The sequence below is a fragment of the Poromitra crassiceps genome (assembly GCF_964638095.1).
Source record: "Poromitra crassiceps genome assembly, chromosome: 12".
Lineage (NCBI taxonomy): Eukaryota > Metazoa > Chordata > Actinopteri > Beryciformes > Melamphaidae > Poromitra > Poromitra crassiceps.
In genome coordinates, this window is record NC_139632.1 from 15,129,539 (window position 1) to 15,149,771 (window position 20,233).

General features: G+C 44.2%; 2 protein-coding genes across 2 annotated transcripts in view; both read left to right on the forward strand.

Annotated features, from left to right (window-relative positions):
* Positions 1-8,001, forward strand: part of cep350 (centrosomal protein 350) — a gene marked incomplete at its 5' end in the record, with an annotated part of 41,970 nt that extends 33,969 nt beyond the window's left edge. The window contains 5 exons of the mRNA XM_083647226.1: positions 392-2,346; positions 2,739-3,281; positions 3,478-3,624; positions 3,775-3,897; positions 5,085-8,001. Coding sequence (XP_083503352.1) covers positions 392-2,346; positions 2,739-3,281; positions 3,478-3,624; positions 3,775-3,897; positions 5,085-5,255 — 2,939 coding nt within the window. The 3' untranslated portion in view covers positions 5,256-8,001. The remainder of the gene's footprint in view (positions 1-391; positions 2,347-2,738; positions 3,282-3,477; positions 3,625-3,774; positions 3,898-5,084) is intronic.
* Positions 8,002-8,945: 944 nt separating this feature from the next.
* The window catches only part of qsox1 (quiescin Q6 sulfhydryl oxidase 1), a 34,556-nt gene continuing 23,268 nt past the window's right edge, over positions 8,946-20,233 (forward strand). The window contains exons 1-8 of the mRNA XM_083648082.1: positions 8,946-9,254; positions 10,091-10,191; positions 11,657-11,705; positions 13,038-13,140; positions 14,068-14,158; positions 15,558-15,703; positions 19,189-19,323; positions 19,843-19,972. Coding sequence (XP_083504208.1) covers positions 8,963-9,254; positions 10,091-10,191; positions 11,657-11,705; positions 13,038-13,140; positions 14,068-14,158; positions 15,558-15,703; positions 19,189-19,323; positions 19,843-19,972 — 1,047 coding nt within the window. The 5' untranslated portion in view covers positions 8,946-8,962. The remainder of the gene's footprint in view (positions 9,255-10,090; positions 10,192-11,656; positions 11,706-13,037; positions 13,141-14,067; positions 14,159-15,557; positions 15,704-19,188; positions 19,324-19,842; positions 19,973-20,233) is intronic.

Here is a 20,233-nt window from a genome sequence, read left to right on the forward strand (position 1 = left end):
TGTAAATGGTCCTGTGATCATAGGCTGTAAGATGTGTTTGTTGTGAGTGAGATATGTGAGGAGAGATAGAGGGGGAGCTTACCAGTGATTGCTTTATAAATGAAGACATACCAATGAAGCAGCCTGCGGGCGGACAGGGATGACCAGCTTACCTTTGTATACAGAAAGCAGTGATGAGTTAATGATCTATAGCCAGTAATGAATCTTAAAACACTGTGGTAGGCAGTGTCCAGCATGTGTAATGAGGTGGAACAGACATTCATTTATACTCATCACAACTAATATTCTTAGTCTTAATATTCTTTAGTTTAAGTTCTTTTCATATACTGTATACAGTATTGGTTTCACCATGTGCTCTGACACTTAATGTTTTCCTGTTGTGTGTTTGCAGATGACCTTACTTCACCTAGTCTTAGTAGATCCACCTCAGTCCCTGAAGAGGTGTCCGATGAGGACCCACCAACAGTCACCCCAACCCCTGTGTATGGCAGCCCAGAGCGTCCTAGCTCCGGCCTGAGAGGCCTGCTATCCCCGGACGGTCTTTCCAGGCCTGACTTCAAGGAAGCCCAGTCACAGGTCATTGAGTCTGCGGATGAGAACTTTGAGTCTAATCATAGGTTGGACATTCAGGAGGAGGTGGAATTGAGCTACAAGTCTGAGGACCAACATTCTCAATCTCTTCTCAAACAAGAAAAGGAAGAAAGACTCAGCTGGCAGCAGAAGCTGTCACTATCTAAACATGTTTCCTCTGTGAGCGAAGAACACAGATATTCTCCATCTGTCAGCCTGGAAGAAAATAAGGAAATTAAGATCAGGCAATCATCATCATCGGAGGCAGAAAAAGTCATCAAATCTTCCGTTTCTGATGCAAGCAAGTCACATTTTCCTCCTATGGAGCCCAAAGCCAGAGAGCACCCAAATTACAGCTCCTCCCCAAATGACCGTTCGTGCACCCCTGAGTCAATTGCTATCTCTTCAAAGAAGGAGGCACCTGTGAAGAATGCAGAGACCTCTCCTCCATCAGCAGACGGCTACCATGACGACTTTGAGTCATCAGTGGAGTCGTCGCCCAGGGAGAACCACCACAGCTCCAAGCCTGGCTCTTTAGCTTCACCTTCCCCTACAGAGATCAATGGTTCAAGAAAGGGGTCCCATAGCAGATCCCCAATCCTCAACAGCCAAGATGAGGAGGAGGTGGAGGAAGACATTGCTGAAGAGCTCAGTCAACGTTCTGGAGCTAATGGTGAGAGCCACCACTCTGGAAGACTGCTAGACCTCCATAGCCAGACCAGAGACTCTAAAGATGACACCAAGAACAACATTGTCAATTCCAACCACTCACCGACCATCTCTCCCTCTCAGACCCCTCCATCTCCAGTTATAGATGACATGCCCAGCTTTAACATTGGAGACCGGGTTCTCGTCAGCAATGTTCAGCCTGGCACCTTGAGGTTCAAAGGTCCAACCAGGTTTGCCAATGGGTTCTGGGCTGGGGTGGAGTTGGATAAGTCTGAAGGGAGCAACAATGGTACCTATGATGGGGTGGTATACTTTGAGTGTGAAGAGTGCCATGGTATCTTTGCTCCTCCAGACAGGATTACACGCCTGCCAGAGAAGTTTGAGATGTACACAGACACCACAGAGGATGAAGACTCATTCTTTGACGACTTGTCGGATAAAGATGGGAATAAACGTGAACCTGAACAAGGAACTCTGAAGAGTCAAAGAGAAGAAACGTCTCATAACGATTACGAGTCCAGAGATAAAGAACTTCCTGATGGAGCTGATCATCCAGATCAACACCAGGAGAACCAGACCTCTCTGAAGGCAAAGTCCCACCTCAGCTCGCTTAATCACAGAGAATCTGAGCATCCAATTCCTAATGGCAAGAACAATAGGGACATCATCTTGGAGTTTGAAGACGCACCGACCACTCTCCTCATCTCCGACATGGACAAGATAGACCTGGGGAAGCAGAGTTTGAAGGAGATTACTACCCTCATTGAGAAGAAAGACATAGACTCCCAACAGAAGTATGTCACTCCTCCTGATCTCCCCACAGATATCAGGGATGTGAAGAGTGCTGACAAGGACAAAGATTCACTGGGTGCATTTGCCGACCAGCTCCTCAACAACTTTGTGAAGGATGCTGTAAAGCAGTTCACTCAGATTAAAAAGGCCAAAGAGCAGAAGATAGCAGCAACCAACCAGATGAATGGAGACCTGATTAGTGAAACAGTCGAGGCGGGGGAGTGGGTCTCTTCAGTGGAACAGAAGGATGGTCTGCCATTCTTCCTGGAAGCTGAAAAGGAGGAGCTGTCCTCCCCAGAGTTATGCAAACGACCGGTAAGCCCATATTTTCACCTCTCTTTTTCGAATTTTCCGAATTTCGAAACGTGCAGTCACATGATCAAAAGCTATTGACAAGCTGTTCATCGATTTGACCTGGAAAGCCCCAGTATTTGGTATGTGTGGTGTGTTCAGCCAAAGTCCAAGCAGCAACCCCTTTTTATGTTTACAGACTTTATTGAATTTGGTGCTCTTTGCTGACGTCCTGTTGTTGGGTGTTAAACGTTGGAAAGAAACACTCTTGAGAGTAGATCAAATGTGTAATATCCTCGCTTTATAATATAAAACCATTACAGGGGCTTGTTCTATTAGATTGTAATCATATGGTCCTAATCTAAACTTTAAATTAAGTATGATATTGACCCTTTTCTGTATTTTTATCTCAACAGGAGAGTCCAGTATTGGGGCCCAGCGGTCAAGAGGAGCTTGCCAAGCGACTAGCAGAGCTGGAGTTGAGCCGCGAGCTGCTGGAGGAGCTGGGTGACGAACAGGAACAGGACTGGTTTGATGAGGACTTCGGCCTCAGCTCCCGTAGGGAACAGCAGAGACTCCAACAGAAACAGAGAGAGGAGGAGGAAGAAGAGGCACACCTGGGAGGAGGAGGGAGGTCTGGCTCATCAGCAGCAGCCCTGGGTGGTCTGGTTGCACCAGGCGGGGAACAGCAGGTCAAGACCCCACCCAGGCCCGAGCTTCCCCTCCCCCTGCCTCCTAAACTACCTGAGCAGCCTGCCATGGTGGTGCCCCACGCAGCCACAGAGGTGGAGAAGCTGGTCCATGCTGCCACCCAGGAGATCTGGGAGAGCTGTAACCTGGGAACGGAGGGCACGCCGACCCTTGCAGTACTGCCCATCCCCAAGCCTTCACAGGAGTACCTGGGTAAAGAAGCCAACAGTCAGGATCAGGAGGCCCTCTGCATCCGCAGCTACAGACAGGTAAGGAAGACCACTCAAGATGCAGTACGTCGGCAAAGAAAACCTTACAGATATCCTACAGGAAACTTAAATTCATGTTTATTTTAAAGCCACGGTAGGCAAGTTTGAAGAAAAGCAGGAAGATGAATGCACTTAGCCCCTCTCATTTTGTGAGCGTAGACCAATCCCTGTGCCATTTCTTTGTGTTTTTCCCAAGGCTGTGTACGACCTGACATGGGAGATCCTACAGGACATTTATGCTGAAGATCCCAACACTAATCAGCCTCAGTGGGTCAAACCACGGCGAGCCAACTCCTCCTACTCTCACAGAGTCAAGACACCTGGAGACATCACCAAAGTCCAGGTACAGTACAATTGGCCAATCATCAAAAAAAATACATGTTCAGGATTATGTCATAACAGCTATATAACCTTTCACACACATGGTTGTAATGAAGTGAATTGAGGATGTAATTATTATTATTATTATATATTTTTTTGTGTTGTTCAACAGGAGTTTATCACAACAGAAGTACTGAAGCTATACGGTCTGACAAAAGATCAGAACCAGAAGACCGACTGGCAGAAGATGCTCAAATTTGGCAGGAAGAAACGGGACAGAGTGGATCATATACTGGTAAGAGCAGAAATCAACAGACGTTGACTTGACTTTAAAGAGGACAACCTTTCCAATAAATGGTGTCCTTTCTTGGACTTGTAAGCTTTAGGGATGCAAACAATTAATCGAAGAACGATCACACGCTCGTTAAGGATTTGCTGGAACATGTGAAATTTACTCAATCTACTATCAAACGACGTGTAGCCTCATATTACATTCTAGCTGTCACAGTAAAATGGTGTATTTTCAAAGCAGGTTTCAAAGAGCACGCCAGAGGGCGCATTATAACTCTGAGCAGGCAGCCATCTCTGGGTCTGCAACGGAAAAAGAAAGATGGGAACGGCACCTTTTGCAAACGTAAAAGCGAGCAAAGTGAACAGAAAGGAGAAACTAATGCCACCTGCAAACACTGTAATTCTCTGTACAAATACAACACGACGACAAGCGCAACGCTCTAGCACTGAGATAAGCTGGCTGGCTGAGCCTGGCTCCTCCTCCTCGTCTCGGTTTCAACCATTCATCTGCTCACTCCCACGCACTTTAAAGTGAGTTTCTAGCCGCTGATATGCAGCGCCCGCGTGGCTTAAAGCCCACACAAATGTGTTTAATATATCTAGAAAAAAAGCATTTGGTAAATCTGGCATTTTAATTACAATGAATTGTTACCGTTATCGATGATCGATTCAGGAATTTGCATACAATTGGCATCCCTAGTTGGCTTAGTTTCTCAATTAAAATCAGTTCTGTTAATTTGTTGTCATACATACGGACACTCACGCATCACGGGAGCAAGCGGGGGCAGCACGAGATCCAGAACTTGGGGCTAACTCGCCATTCAAAACAATGAGCGCAGATGTGAATTTTGTAAATAAACAAGACACGTACGTGGTCTGAGCTTCGGTTTTTAGCCCCGAATATTAGAAAAGACTCCACTGATTCATAACGGGTCTAAAGTCATGTTATAGCAGTCGGGCGGCACTCAGTGATGAGCAAGACAACAGTAAAATGTACAGGTTTTTGAATTGAGTTTGGCGTCAGTGGGCATAACCCATAAGAGAGCGAGCCCCGAGCCCCCAGTAAAAACAGCGGAAGTAACTCCAGAGTGTCCCTACGTATAGTTTTCGTTTATTCAAGCTTTGTGTTGTCTTTCAGTAAAATAGTGCGTTGTGTGTGAGTGAGTGTGCTAATTGTCTGTGTTTGTTCAGGTTCAGGAGCTCCATGAAGAGGAGGCTCAGTGGGTCAACTACGACGAGGATGAGCTGTTCGTCAAGATGCAGCTGGCAGACAGCATCTTTGACGCATTGCTGAAGGACACCGCCAACGTTCTGACGCTAATCTACGACAAGAGGGCCAAAAGTGCCGCCCTCTCCTCGTGAGAGCCTGGATTTGAACCGACAACCTCTAGCTGGATCTCAGTCTTTCCTCATCCCAGTGACCTCCAGCCAACCTACCCACCGACGCTTGGTCTTCCAGTAGCTGATGTGCCAACAGCAACCTTCAGATGCCTTCAGTCCCCAACCATTACCTCTCAGATAAACAGCTCCTAATTTAACATTTTCTGTGATGTGATCACGTGACCTAGTGACGGCGTAATCTGTCCGACACACACACAACACCTCTCGACCGATCCAGCCTTCTTAAACCTTAATACCGTCTCGTTACAAGTCTCACCTCCTGAACTGTTTCCTTCAGAATTGCCAGTTGGAGAATGAGTCGACTTTCTGATAGAATGGACTGTGCCACTTGTTAAGCATTTAAAGTCCACCAATGCTGCTACGTTGATTGCTTCATAGTGGACTGTACTCTCATGTCCACGCCACTTGGAACAAATGTTATAATTTTGTATTGGATCTTTAAGGAGCTATATATCGACTTGAAAATGGCAATGGAAGAGCAGATAAAAGTATATGGGAGCATTATTTAAATCAGATATTATTGTAAGAAACATTTTGCCTAAATTGTAATATTTATTGTTCGGAAAATGTTTGATTAAAGGAGAAAGATTTGAAATTGTAAGTTATCTTGTCAATATATAGAAAACATAATTTTAACACTTTGTAAAGCAAAACTAATGAAAATGTAAAAGCACAAACAAAAATGTGAATGTGGACATGATATTGAGCTTCAAGGAATGTTATTGAAACCAGAAAAGAACATGCAAAGAATCTATCTTATTTAATATTTAAATATTTCAGTATTAGTAATTAATTGAAACTGTCCTCTATTACTTCCTTTTTTGTGTCCACAACTGTCTAGTTGTTCATCAACATAATGACAGGCTCTACTTATTAGTTATAGAATTACATAATATAATATAGAACAGTACTGACATGCTGGATTTGAGCCTTACGTACGTACCGGTATACACACCGTCAGAAAGTCAAGAAACCAGACACCGGAGGTCAGTTTATTTTCTTGGACCTGTGAACTATCGGCCAGGGTTGCCCACGGTCGTCCTGTTTTCTTTGTTGCCGTGGGAAAGGTTGTTGTAGCTGAACTTTTGGGTGACATCGTCCTTAAACAGCCAATCGCATAGTAGCGTTTGCTATACGTGTTCCGCCTGTCGCCACACGTGCAGCTAGTGATCCAGCCGAGTTGAAATGGGCCATCAGCAGGGCGGCGATGTTGTTGCTCGCAGCCAGGATGCAGAGTTGGTCCTTCAGAACATTCGGTTCAAGTGCCTCTTTAAGTTTAGTAGTAAATAACAACCAGGTTTGCCGATGTCTCAACCTCCTTTGGACCTATTTTCTTTGAATGTCTCTTTTTCAACTGATGTTATACTACCATTTTGTAACTGATGCTTTAAGGACAACTCTTCCCTTTAACTGGTTTACAACTACTTCAGTTTCTGCCTTATTGATTGGTCGATCTACTTTAAGATGAGGGAGGTTCAATTTTGTAACCCGCTGATTTTCATTTTCCTCTACTCAGTCGGAGGAAATGTTTGCAACGCTGGTAGTTTCAGAGCCACTGACTCTCTGTAAATGTTCGCTGCTCCCCATCCACAGCATCCCTGCCTTGGTGTGTGTGTGTGGACACAGTTGAGTCATGTTATTGATGGACTGTATCAGGAACTAGCTCGCACTCACTCCATTCCACACGTACGCAATGGCTGGGTTTGAGTCATCAATTGATATGACTGAGCAGCTGGAACAGTCAACAATGTCCTAGGGCTTATTTTGGTCCTGGCTGTCTTCACTACTTTGATCCAAGAAGAATACTGTGTGTGACTGTGTACAAACTCTCATTTTAGCATGTGTGACAATGCTTGTTAAACTGTACTGTTTATAGCTAAAGTGACCTTAAACTTTTGGGGACGAAATACTTTGAGTACTTTTCCCTCCCACTGGTGTTTGTTTCAATTAGTGACTAAGGTGTATCTTTAAACTAAATAATGTAAAAAACCTGTCTGTAAATGTACCTTTTGATACCAATCTCTCCATGCTGTATGACTATGGTCTGTAGGCATAATGTAACTGTAATGGTGACCTAAGAAACCTTTCCACAAGGCTTTATTGCAAACCCTCTAGGATTGTCTTCTTGAGTTGATTGTATGTGCGAGGAAGTTAAATTCCCATTTGTAACTATGCAGTATTTGGTCATATACATTATTTTATATGTATGGACCAAACCGCTTAGACTTTTGCTGTAGTATGTGAATAAGATTAGATTAAGTCAAATCGTAACGAAGCTTGAAGCTGTTTTGAAGTAGAGTGGAGTTGCTCCTATCTGCTGGTCTGAGGTCAGTTTTCTTCACAGTAAAGAGGGAGCTGGAGCAGCTTCACCTTAAACCTTAAAATGTTGTGTAGTTTGACCCCAACAAATAGATAAAAACAGGCACAAATGATTTGATAATCAAATTAACCCAGTTAGACTAGAATAACCCTTTTAAAATGTTTAGGAATATTTATAATAATGCTGTGAGTGTGCGCCAAGTGCACTTGAAGACTTGTACAATTCTTTTACGGGTGTAAATATATTACTATGGTCTCCTATCTGTCCACTGCTCACTGTAACCTGAACGATTGTTGTAAAATAATAAACACTGTTCACTTTGCAAATATGTACATAGTATATATTTGTTAACTAAAATGAACTTTGAAATTGTAAATAAAGCTTTCATTATTTCCAAATCTAGCAGAACGTTGTTTCTTGTGTTTGGATTTGATGTAGTCCTAATATACAGCAAAACAAATGGTACATCTTTATTCAGTATGGGTAATGGGTCTGTCAGTCTTTGATAATATGACATGCAGCAACTCTATGCTACTACGAATAAAGGTAATATAATATCTCACTAGATGTTGAGGTTTCTCAGTTCCCCCAGCAGCAGGATGTGTTTGGGTGTGGTTGTACGAAAGTTTATTTGCAGTCTGTTACTGTACACTAAGTCAATGTTTATCCCCAGTGTTAAGCAAGAGCAAACACAGCAACCTTTTCAGTTGTTTGAGCCTGGAGACTAGCAATATGCATTAATTAAAGGTGATATTTTGTCTTTAGAGTATAGAGGCTGTGTCATTATGTGGCGACATATTAAAAGTATAAGCAGCACTGTAATAAATTGTTGTTTTGTCAGGCACAAAGTCACAGAACACTACCCTGGAAGTGGCTGGCAAGCACTGTCGGACAGACAGGGATGCACTGGCACTGCCCAGCTAGGCAACTAAGGCAAGACAGACAGATGTCCTTACTGTTTGCTGAGTGACAACAAACGTGGAGATAACGCCTCTTTACCTGATTGCTGTTCCTGCAATTGACTGTGCCTCCCCCCCCAATTCTGCTTCATCCTGTCAGCGAACTTGACATGTAAACACAATAGCCACATGCGCATTGACACGTGCCAGGGGAAGGCGGAGGCGGGGGCGGGTGGTTGTGACAGGCATTTCAGAGTAGGAGTTAATTGGTTAATTGTGGAATGGTACTTCCATGAGCTGCACTGCTGTAGCAGGCCGCTAGGGGGATAACTGCTCAGAGCCTCAGAGAGAGGGAGAGGGAGGGAGAGAAAAGTTGCTTGAACTTTTCTGTGAGAGGTTGAAACTTGGTGCGTCCAGGCAGACTGGCTGTCAGCGGCAGAAAGGCGAAGATGGCGCGGCGCTGCAGCCGTGCCACGTCTCGGTTTGCTGGGAACACACAGACACATCTGAGGAAGCTGGAAACATCCGCGCTGGTGCTCTGCCTTTGTCTGCTTTTCCCTTGCCCCGCCGAGGCCGGACTGTACACCGCTTCAGATCAGATCCTGGTGCTAACCCCGGAAAATGTGGACTCCGTCTTGATTAACTCCACAGCCGCAGTGCTGGTGGAGTTTTACGCGTCTTGGTGCGGCCACTGTATTGCCTTTTCTCCCGTTTACAAAAGCCTCGCAAGAGATATTAAAGGTTGGTACGGACTGTGCACCGACTTCTGTAGCTTACAGTTAAAGTTTACAATGGGAATTCAATTAGTTTTGATGTTTTGTGATGATTCATAAAGTGATCATATTTTTTTGTAGGCTGTCAATTTCAGTTTTGCACCATTGCCATTTGGTGTGCATGTTTTTAATGCAAATATGAGAAGGCACAAGAAGCTTCTCAGGAACATATTTTACGAGGACTTATGTAACGCTAGGTTTACAAGTAGATCTGCAGAGTTGTCCAGGCTGTAGTAGTCTATCTGTTTACTGGAGCATGTGATCTAATTTATGTGTTTACATCCTGCTGCTCAGCACCAAACCAGCTCACCATCAGGGAATGTTGTGTAGCATTGAGCAAGTGTGAGAATAAATAGTTTCTCATTTTGGAAGAAGACCTTACACACACACACACACACACACACACACACACACACACACACACACACACACACACACACACACACACACTCACCCACTCTCTCTCTCTCTCTCTCTCTCTCTCTCTCTCTCTCTCTCTCTCTCTCTCTCTCTCTCTCACACACACACACACCTCATTACTGGCACTTAATCAATGTGGACCTTATGGTCAAGGTTTCAAAACATGAGACATAAGGATGCAGTCCCTACAAAATGTAGGGAAACATGACTTTGTCTTTATAACATTGTTGTAAGGAAGGACGTCAACATCTTCTATATAAAACAACTGTTCACTGGCACACAGGGTACAGGGGAAACAAGAGCTCATTCAGTGCAAAGGGACAATGGAAGGCATGCGTATACCCACTAAATATTGACTGAGGCTTTTTCCTGTCTATTCTTCAGAGTGGAAGCCTGCTGTGGACCTGGCAGCCATCGACTGTGCTGTGGCGGACAACAGGAAGGTCTGCACCCGCTTTGGCATCAGGGGATACCCCAGTATAAAGGTAGGCCATCGTACTGTACATGAACTGCTATAATGGCCTGTCTGAAGTCAGTGTGTTGTTGGATCAGTCTTCCTAAGTCGTTCCACATGACTTATTTGGTTTCTTATTTTATTGTAAAAAAAAAAAAAAATCCTGGGAGTTTTTCCTTATTGATGGTCTAAGGTTGTGTGATGCAGGTTAGGCTAGGTAGGTTAAGTTAGGATCGTTATGTCTGTCAAACGTGTGTGTGTCTTGTGCTTTGTTTTGCTTCTTTGTGTTTTATTTTGTTACACACTGTATCATTAGATTTTGTGAGTGATTGTTGATGAGTTAGATCTGTAGAAAGTTGACTGAGAAAGCCACAGCTGTCGGCACCAATTCAAGAACACTACTAGCATTATGTCATTCAAAGAAGAGGAAACCTTACAGGCACACTTGGAGCAAAATGTAAAAAGCCATTATGTCTCATTAAAAAGAACATTATTCCAAATAACTCCATGCCATTCTGTGGCGTGAAGAGTGCTTGAAGAGTGCCTTGGAGCCCATTACCTTCTAAACACATGGGTGTGTGTCAATAAATGTTGCACTTTTTGTTTAAGTGTTGGAACTACAGATATATTTGCATACACTTTTTCAAATATTTGCTTTATCGGGGTCAAGGTGACCAAGGTGTGTATTTACATTGCAAATTATGCAATGTAAAAACGGTCTTATCTATACACGTCCAACAGCAGTCAGTCCAAAATGGTTTTATATCAGTTTTGAGGGGTGGGGGATACAAGCATTGTTCCATTCAATATCTCTAAAATATATAGGAACCACTTTGTAAAAGTCTTACTACTACTAAGTAAACTAAGAGCTTTCCTTTAAAAATCATAATCTCATAATTCACTATGACTTTGTGCTATCGTTGTGTAAAAGTAGGCTTCAATTTTTTCCCAAATGGTGGGGTATCTCATTTTGAACTCAACTGTTCTCTTTGTGGGAACGCGATGATGACAGATGAGAGTATGTAGAGTGGGTAAGATAGATGTAGTCGTCTATTCCCAGTAGAGTCAACTTCTGCATGATCAGCAGTCACACTGCAGAAAAGCTCCCCTGCTTTCGACTTCTGCATTTGTATTTGCAGGCATATCTGATTAGTCAGCATTAGACTGCTAAAGCGTCTGCTCCCGCTCCCGCTCCCCCCCCCCCCCTCTGTCATCCTGTGAAAGCCCAGTGAAAGAGCTCCTTCTGTTCTGTGTGAGTTCACTGTGGAGCTTCAACATCTGCCACTGATTTTAACTAGGAAGGATTTAGGGGTCAAGGGGGGCAGAGAGGAAGGCTGTCCCCCCACCTCGCCTTACACAACGTCACTTTGCTTCTTTCATACAGTAGTGTGAAGGCAGTCAGAGCTGATCTAGCTTCTCTCTCGCTCTCTACTACCTAACTTCTACCTCTCTCTCTCTCTCTCTCTCTCTCTCTCTCTCTCTCTCTCACTTCACAGTTCTTCAATGCTTATTTCAAGGGTGATTCCACTGGACAGGATATTAAAGGTATTGCTACACACGTTGAAGCAATTCAGGCCAATGAAAATAAAGAGGTCTTATAGGTTTGTGTACCTCATTTGGCTTTAGCATGTCGGAGCAGGAATATACTGTACATAGTCCTCCTGTGTCAATGTGCAGCTCATTCAGAAACTCATTGGTGATGCAGCCACACTTATACCTACATCTAGTCACCTGTCAGTAAGGCCGGGCGATCATTCAATTACCGTTATTGTGTTTCGGTGTAATTAAATCATCATCATGTAGGGCTGTAACGATACGGTGTAACAACGATACGATACATGGGTGCAATCTGATACGAGGACGATATTGGCTCATTTTTAGAGATATGATACGATGCGATACGATACGTAACAATATAAATCGATGCAATAGATGGATTGTTACACGTTGCCTATCATCATATGGTGATTTGGGATATTGTCATGCACAATTCTGCTGTCTAAATTGATAACAAGCAACTTTTATTTAAAAAAAACTCCATTATTTAAAAATGTCGGTTTTGTTTCACAATCACCATTCGGTTCAATGGAATGAATATTAGTTTGATTATTTAACATTGGATTTTGCATACATACACGACTCTTATTGTGACATATTGAGCTCTACCTGCCAGGACTTACTACTGTACTGTAGTTCTGAATTGCATTTTGTGCGCTGGATGCAATCGTAATTTTGTTTCTGCTGTGCCTTGTGTATAGCTTGAATTGACAATAAAGTTGAAATTGAACTTTGAACTTGAGACTGATATTTTACAACTACAGCTCTGTTAATCCAGTTTTAGAATGTAACTCTGTCTGCACCATATTTACACTCAGAGTATGAATTACACCTCAACTGAAGTCATTGATAAACAGTCAACACATCCAGTGCAATATGAGACTCAGAATGCCACAGACATGACAACGAGCTTCTAGATAAAAGTTACTTCAATCATGAGAGACCGGTCGGTAGGGTTTAACAAGATAGTTTATTTATTTAGCAAATGGCATGCATGGCAAGTACTTTGGCGTATGACTCCATTGTAAGATGGTGCTCCTCTTGAGGTGAGAGGAGGGCTTCTGTATGAGCTAGGATATAGAGAATCCCCCCAAAAGGAAGATCTGCTGATCTCCAGTGGTTACTTGAGATCGATCCGTAACTTTGATTTACTTCGGCTAGGGAGTAGCGAATAATTAGGCTATCATTTCTGGCCAGGTTATTGAGGTTATTGTTGGAATTGTATGTATAGCTGTGCTGGCAATCATGTGTTTATATCATTGAGAAGAACTTACACCCACACCAGTGTATGACGTTCTCTCCGTGACCTTTGACCCCCAGGTTTCCCCCGTGAGGTTCGAGGACTGCGTCAGATTATCATACGCAAGATGGAAACCCATGAGGAGCCCTGGCCTCCAGCCTGCCCCCCGCTGGAGCCCACCAGGTGAGTCCTACTTTTCATTGTGGTGATAATAGTGAAGGTAAAGGTTCAAGGACATAACAGAACACTTGGCCGCTGATTAACTCATCATGACACTTGTACATACATACATACATACATACATACATGCATACATACATACATACATACATACATACATACATACATACATTCATTCAGTACATTGGTTTATTATGCTGTTGATGGAAGAAAATTAAGCAAGAAATACAGGGTGTTCTCCAGATCAGCAACAATCAAGTTTGCTTCTCCTTTTGGCTGTGGTGAAAGGAAAGCTGAGTGAGAGGCTGAGTGAAATCACCATCGCTGCTCTCAGAATCTTTTTCTTCCTCTTTTTAGAATGGAAACTTGCTGATGTTGGTTCGCTTCATTTGCACCTCCTGACCACTTGCTTCAATATCAGACATCTTTAATGACAGCTGCTCTTTTCACTTGTCAGTAAGAGATGAGGCTAGCTCTGTTAGTAGTAAAGTGGAAGAAGAGAGACTCAAGGCAATTCACAAATCACTTAGGCCTTATTGATAAGCCTTTTGTGATGTCCTAAAGGAGTCTACAGGGTGTTGGGTGTAGTTTTTAACTTACAAATATGACTACGGTATACAAATCAAATAACCTCTCTTTTCAGTTTTTGTTTTGTTTGGAGTGCTCTCCACAGGAATGGAATATGTCTATAAAATAATGCACCCATGTTTTATTTCTTCACTGTGATCTGTGCTGTGTCAATAATATCAATCTAATATCAGATTTAGTAGTGATGTTCAATAGAGTATCTCTCTAAAGGGCAGTTTATAGTACAGCGATTTATGATGGTCGCCACCGACCATCGCCACAGAATAATATCATTGATGTCTATTGGCTGGACTCACGTGTGGGACTCCAGCCTGATGCGTTTCTCTGCTCCTCTCTCCCCAGCCAAGCAGAGATCGACATCTTCTTTGAGACCAACAGTGTTGAACACCTGGCCCTGATCTTCGAGGACTCTAAATCCTACATCGGCCGAGAGGTGAGAGCGGCTTTCCAACAACCCAACCTGTTGGTTGCATGCTTCTCCAGGACGTAATTTCTTCCAAAATAGTGAATGATATAACAATATATATTGCACAGCACCTGCCATACATCTGTCAAGTCCAGTTACACCGTCAACAACAGCTAAGAGGATGACATTTTGTGGTAGAAATCATTAATTACCCATGCCATTTAAACACATTTCACGGATATGATTTAATTTACTCTCTCTCTCTGTTTGTGGGGAAGGATGTGGTTTCTTTCTGAGAAAACACTTAGAACTCTTTCTCTACCCAGAGAGATAAACACAAAGAACCTTCTTCTAATCTAGATGTTCCTCGTGTATTAAAGACAATTTGCTACCGCATTCCAACCAAACTCTACAGCAGCACAGCTTCACTCACTAACTTGAACCAGAAACGGGGAACTAGTTAGTGAAATCAGCTGGTTTAGTGTTTGATCGTGCTGATGAAGAAATGGTACTTATACTAAGCAACATTCCTATACGTTCACTTAAAATGTAGGGTTTGATTCATATGTACACCTTTAAGGCCCAATTATACTCTACGTTAAAGAAGGAGACGGACAGAGCCTTCTGTCTGTACTCTGTGTTCATTTCGTGCATATTTCTGTCCATTCTCTGAAAGCTTGGATATGGAGCAGAACCACACACACTCACACATTTGACTCTCTACTGCCCACTGGTGGATGTATTACTTAACATGATACCAAGGTGAAAGATGCATGTAAGTATTTGGGCAGTGACGATTACACCTTATGAAACGGATGCATTTATTTCCATATGAAAATGGAGTATAGTTGGGCCTTAAGTGCCAAAAACCCATCATAAGAACCCTAAAGTATCATCTTGTGTGTTTCTAGAATATGCAAATGGCCAAAACTCACAGATGTTCAAAGCAGATATAGCTGGGGAGCTATCAGCCCGCACACTCACCGGATAAAAAAAGTTCTACTCTACTACTTCATCAAAACTCACAGATAACATCGACCCAGTGGACTTGACAAAATAATAACTTGTCTTATAGAAGAAGGCGGTCACCTCTTATTACACGTTGTTAGAACTATAATCATCATTGGTTGTTCAGTCTTGTTCAAATTACCTTATACTTTTTGACTAATAGCTTTATTACATTCCATCTGTATTAACATAATCATGAATATTCAGCACTATAAAACTTGGCTCCCAACCTGCAGTCTGCAGATTGTATAAACCTGTGCCTCTCGTCCTGAGTTTTGTTCTACAGTTTAAATTAAAAACTATTGGTCCTAGATGGCTCACGATTGGACGACACTGACCTACGACAAAAATGAATGCATTGAAATAAGAAAATGTGACTAAACATGATTTTTCTCACTCTTTTCTGTGTGTGTGCCAGGTGACCTTGGACATGTTGCAGCATGAGAACGTTGCAGTCCGGAGAGTCCAAAGCACAGAGGCGGGTCTGGTAGCCAAACTGGGGGTGACTGAGTTCCCGTCCTGCTACCTCTACTATCCTGGAGGCAACTTCACCCGGCTCAAAGTGTGAGTGACCAACATCCACTAAAAAACACACAGTAATCATAACATTGTCTTTCTTTTTTAGTAATAATCCAGGATATTTTCATATAAGTAAATGTCTTTTTTGTTACTCTCTATCGCCGATGTAACCCAATAGGGATTCAACATATACTCAGTTCACGAAAGCTTTTGCATTTGCTGTTCTAACTATTGGGGTTTTCCAGGAAATGTCCACTGGTGCACAGGAAGTGATGCGTTTCATATTTTCGGCAGCAGCAGCAACACTGTGATTAGAATTAGAACTAGAACAAGAAGAAGAAGGAGAACTGCGTCGTTAGCATGAACAGCAATAGCCACATGGCGCTGTTTTTCGTTGTCTGTTCAGCCAGACAACGAAAACAGCGCCACCTACAGAAACTCTTAACTGCATCGACAGAAAACCCCAGGAAGAAAAATGTCACAGTACTGGACACACTGTTTGATTGACAGGTGAATTCTGGGAAGTGCAGTGCAGAAACACCGCAGCAATTAGCGCTTACTTAGCACCCATTAGCACCAATGCAACTAGGGCTGCACAATATATCGTTTCAGCCTCATCATCGCAATGTGCGCATGCGCAATAGTCACATCGCAGGACGTGCAATGTCAAGTAATAAGGCAAATTAACTCAAACACATCATGCTATACCTTTTTTTGCTTGGCACACTAGCATCGTGCCAATCACTCAGGCTGCAGCTAAAAACACTTGCTACTACGTCACCCACGCAGGTTACCCACTACCATCTTAAAGGGGCAAGGCTTGATGAGCTATTCAAGTCATTTGGTGGAAAAGTCCTGTATTTTTTCATATCGCAATATATTTTGCAGAAACAAAATATATTGCAATGTCAGTTTTTTCCAATATCATGCAGCCCTATGCAACAGTAGAATCAACTTAAATTTCTGACACTACAAGCAACCAATAGTAAGGAGGAGAGAAATGGTCCTGAATGTAGATTTAACAAATATTCCCGTGTCGCCATAAGGATGATGTATAACAGAAACATGCACGTAAATCAATGAGCCAGAGAGAAAGGGTTGAAAAGGTCTTTCTATCGAGACAGTATCATTTCCAGACTAAGTACTTCTGGAAAAGATAAGAGCAGAGCGTGTGATTGAGTGGGGGAGAGGTGAGCTGTTTCTCCATAATATATCTCCACTGCATCCCAATCTGCATTCCAGCATGTCACGATCGTTTCCACGATAGCTTGATCGGAGACGCACAAACCCCGAGTTTATTCCCCTTCGGTTCCCATTGTTCCACATGCAACAACTCTGCTTTGCCGCTGAAAAGCCTGATCGCTGGCTCATTATCTGAACCCTATTCATGAGAATACTTTTAAACATCTGGCCTCTTAATGAGATCAGAGCATCCAAATCACTCCCATTCTTCACTCTCATAAAGCCTGGCTGATCAGCCCTCACCCCGCAAATCCACCCGCTGTTTACCGTCGCTTTGTCTGGCCGTTTCAATGCCTTGGCATGCAAAGAGGACTCTTTTTTAGTTGACAAATGCAAAAAGGAAATGATTTATTGCCGATTTATTTATTCACCCGCATCTCTCCCCTTCCAACCCCCTTCATCTCCATCACTGTACGGAGGGGAGGGTTTTTAATTTCTTGCATGAAAACAATGCCATTGCTTTTCTGGCTTCACCTGCCAAACAAGCCCCAGCCGCACACGGCGACAGATGGCCTCCCATCATCGCTGAATGTCTGATTGATCCTGGGAGAGGGGAGCGTGTGTGCGTGTGCGTGTGTGTGTGTGTGTGTGTGTGTGTGTGTGTGGTGTTGTGTGTGTGTGTGGTGTTGTGTGTACGCACATGTGTGTGTGTGTGTGTGTGTGTGTGTGTGTGTGTGCGCACGCACGCGACTGTATGGGGGTGTCTCACATCCGTCATGCGTGTAATGCGTACTGGTCCCAGGTGAATGCATTCCCTCCCGGGCCCGGCCCGACGCCTGCCTGCCGGTCGACCCTGGGGATCCCAGGATGAATGGCTCTCCCCTCACATCTGTACACTCCCACCAGGCACGCAGGTGTAATTGAGTCCCAGGCTGTTTGTGAGTGAGCATGGGCCCACGGTATCCATCCTCCTTATTACCGTCCTCTTCCAGCTTAACAATGCTCTCTCTCTCTCTCTCTCTCTCTCTCTCTCTCTCTCTCTCTCTCTCTGCCTGGCAAGGGAGAGGAGGATATTGGGATGGGGGGGGTGGTCAGTGGAGTAGAAAGGCAGGGGTGAAAGAGGGAGAGAGAGAGGCCACAGTAATAGCTGTTGTTTTATTCCCAGGGTTATCACATGATCAGAGACATCTCTCGCTGTCCCACACTAGCCTGGTACCATCTGCTCCACAGTGAACACAAGAGGCCATGTTCCAGTGGGGGGGGGGGGGGGGGGGGGGTGTGTGTGTGCGGGCGGGGGGGTGTTCTCCATAATGTGGGCAATGGTGGCCTAAAGGTTAGAGAACCAAGCTTGTGACCGGAAGGTCGTCGATTCAATCCCCAGGGCAGGATAAATCTGGGTGGGGAAAGGGAAAAAAGTAGCGCTTGCCCCTCCCTCATTACCACCTCTGAGGTGCCCTTGAGCAAGGCCCTTAACCCCAACCGCTCCAGTGGAGCTGCTCAGACTGTATTTGTACAGGTCAGCTTCCAGCTGTGAATGTCCAATTCAGTACTTTGTTGTCCCACTGGGGGAAATTCGTCTTGCGACAGAACACAGACAAAAAACAACAACACACACACACAAAAACAGTGCAACACAAGTTACACAACAACGCATAACAGCACAACAGTCAAATCTAAAAAGACGGGTTCTGTGTAAAAATGGATAAGATAAAGTGCAGCGGTGCCAAGTGTGAGCAGAAAGTGCATGTACAGTGCGAGGTAGGAATTACCTTTTGTGCAAATTGAGCAAACGTATTGCACTTAAATCTATTGCACTTTACCTTTGGAACCCTGTACCTCTGACCTGAAGGATCAAATGCCTCAAAAAGAGCATGGTCTTGGCTCCCTAAAATCCAATCTGCCTTCTTTAGGACCTGGCGATCAAAGATGTCTGAAAAGGAGAGCTGCTGCTTGCCAATGATTCTTGTTGGCTGCCTTAACAATGTTGCCCAGACTTTTTTGTTTGTTTTGGACATTCAGCTTGCTGTACCAGGATCCAGAAATTACCAAACATTTTTCTGAAAGTAGATCAAACTCATCAGTCACATTAAGAGGCCATGGAATAAAGTGCAGGACTTTAAACAGTGTTTTAAAATTGGCTATGGACTCTGCTGACCGAATCAAAGGCTAAAAGACAAGACAACAGGAAACATGAGCGCAGTCTGTGGGATTCAACCCGCTAACTCTGGCAGGACTGGCGCCATGCTGCCCCCACTGAGCTGCACAAAGTCACAGTTGCACATGCATGATGTTTGACTTCCTACATGCCAATCATACTGTGCCTGTGTGTGCTTCTCTGCTCTCCCCAGGCAAATCGAGGCTCGTGCTTTCTACACCTACGCCCTCCAGAGGCTGCCGGGGGTGGTGCGGTCGGGGAAGCCCAGGCCGGTCACCTCAGACCTCCTGACCAACAACACAGAGGAGCCCTGGAGACCCTTCAACAGGTGTGACACTACCGGAGCAGACACACCGCATGCTTGACGTCACAAAATAAATACTGATTCGGCCATCCGGGTAGTGCAGTGGGGTAGATTCCCTGCCTACCAACACGAGGGTCGCAGGTTCGAGCCCCCGTATTACCTCCGGCTTGGACGGGTTGTCCATACAGGCACAATTGGCCGTGTCTGCGGGTGGGAAGCTGCATTAAGGTTATGTGTCCTGGTCGCTGCACTAGCGCCTCCTCTGGTCGGTCAGGGCGCCTGTTTGGGGAGAGGGGAACTGGGGGGAACAGCTACATCGTTGTCAGGTGAAAAGAAGTGCACATGTATTGGAGGAAGCATGTGCTACTCTATGGCTCTCCCAAGATCGGCAGAGGGGATGGAGCAACAACCGGGACAGCAGGGGGAATTGGCCAAGCACAGTTGGGGAGAAAATGTGTGATAAGCAGAAAGAAAAAGAAAAAATTGCTGATTTCAACTTAGTTATTTAGATCACGTGTGTATTTTCTGCATGTCTGTGCCCAGGTCCAGGGTGTATATGGCAGATCTGGAGTCAACGCTACACTACTCCCTGCGTGTGGAGCTGGCTGCCCATCCCGTCATCACAGGAGAGGCACTGACTTCTCTCAAAAGCTACATCTCTGTCCTGGAAAAGGTAAGGAGACATGTTTACAATAGAAGGAACACTGCAAAATAACACACACTCAATCAGTCAGTCAATGACATACGCTGACTCTTAAGCCTCCAGAGTATCACGTCTTGTCACCATATTTCTTCACGGTCCTTTGTTAGCAGGATGTCCCCAACTATCAGAAATACGTAGTTACCATAGGTCACCACTAGATGGAGAGTGAGACAGCAGAATGGCGCTGAGTCTGGTTCACACATTGTAGCATTGAGCTGTTGTTTACAACAC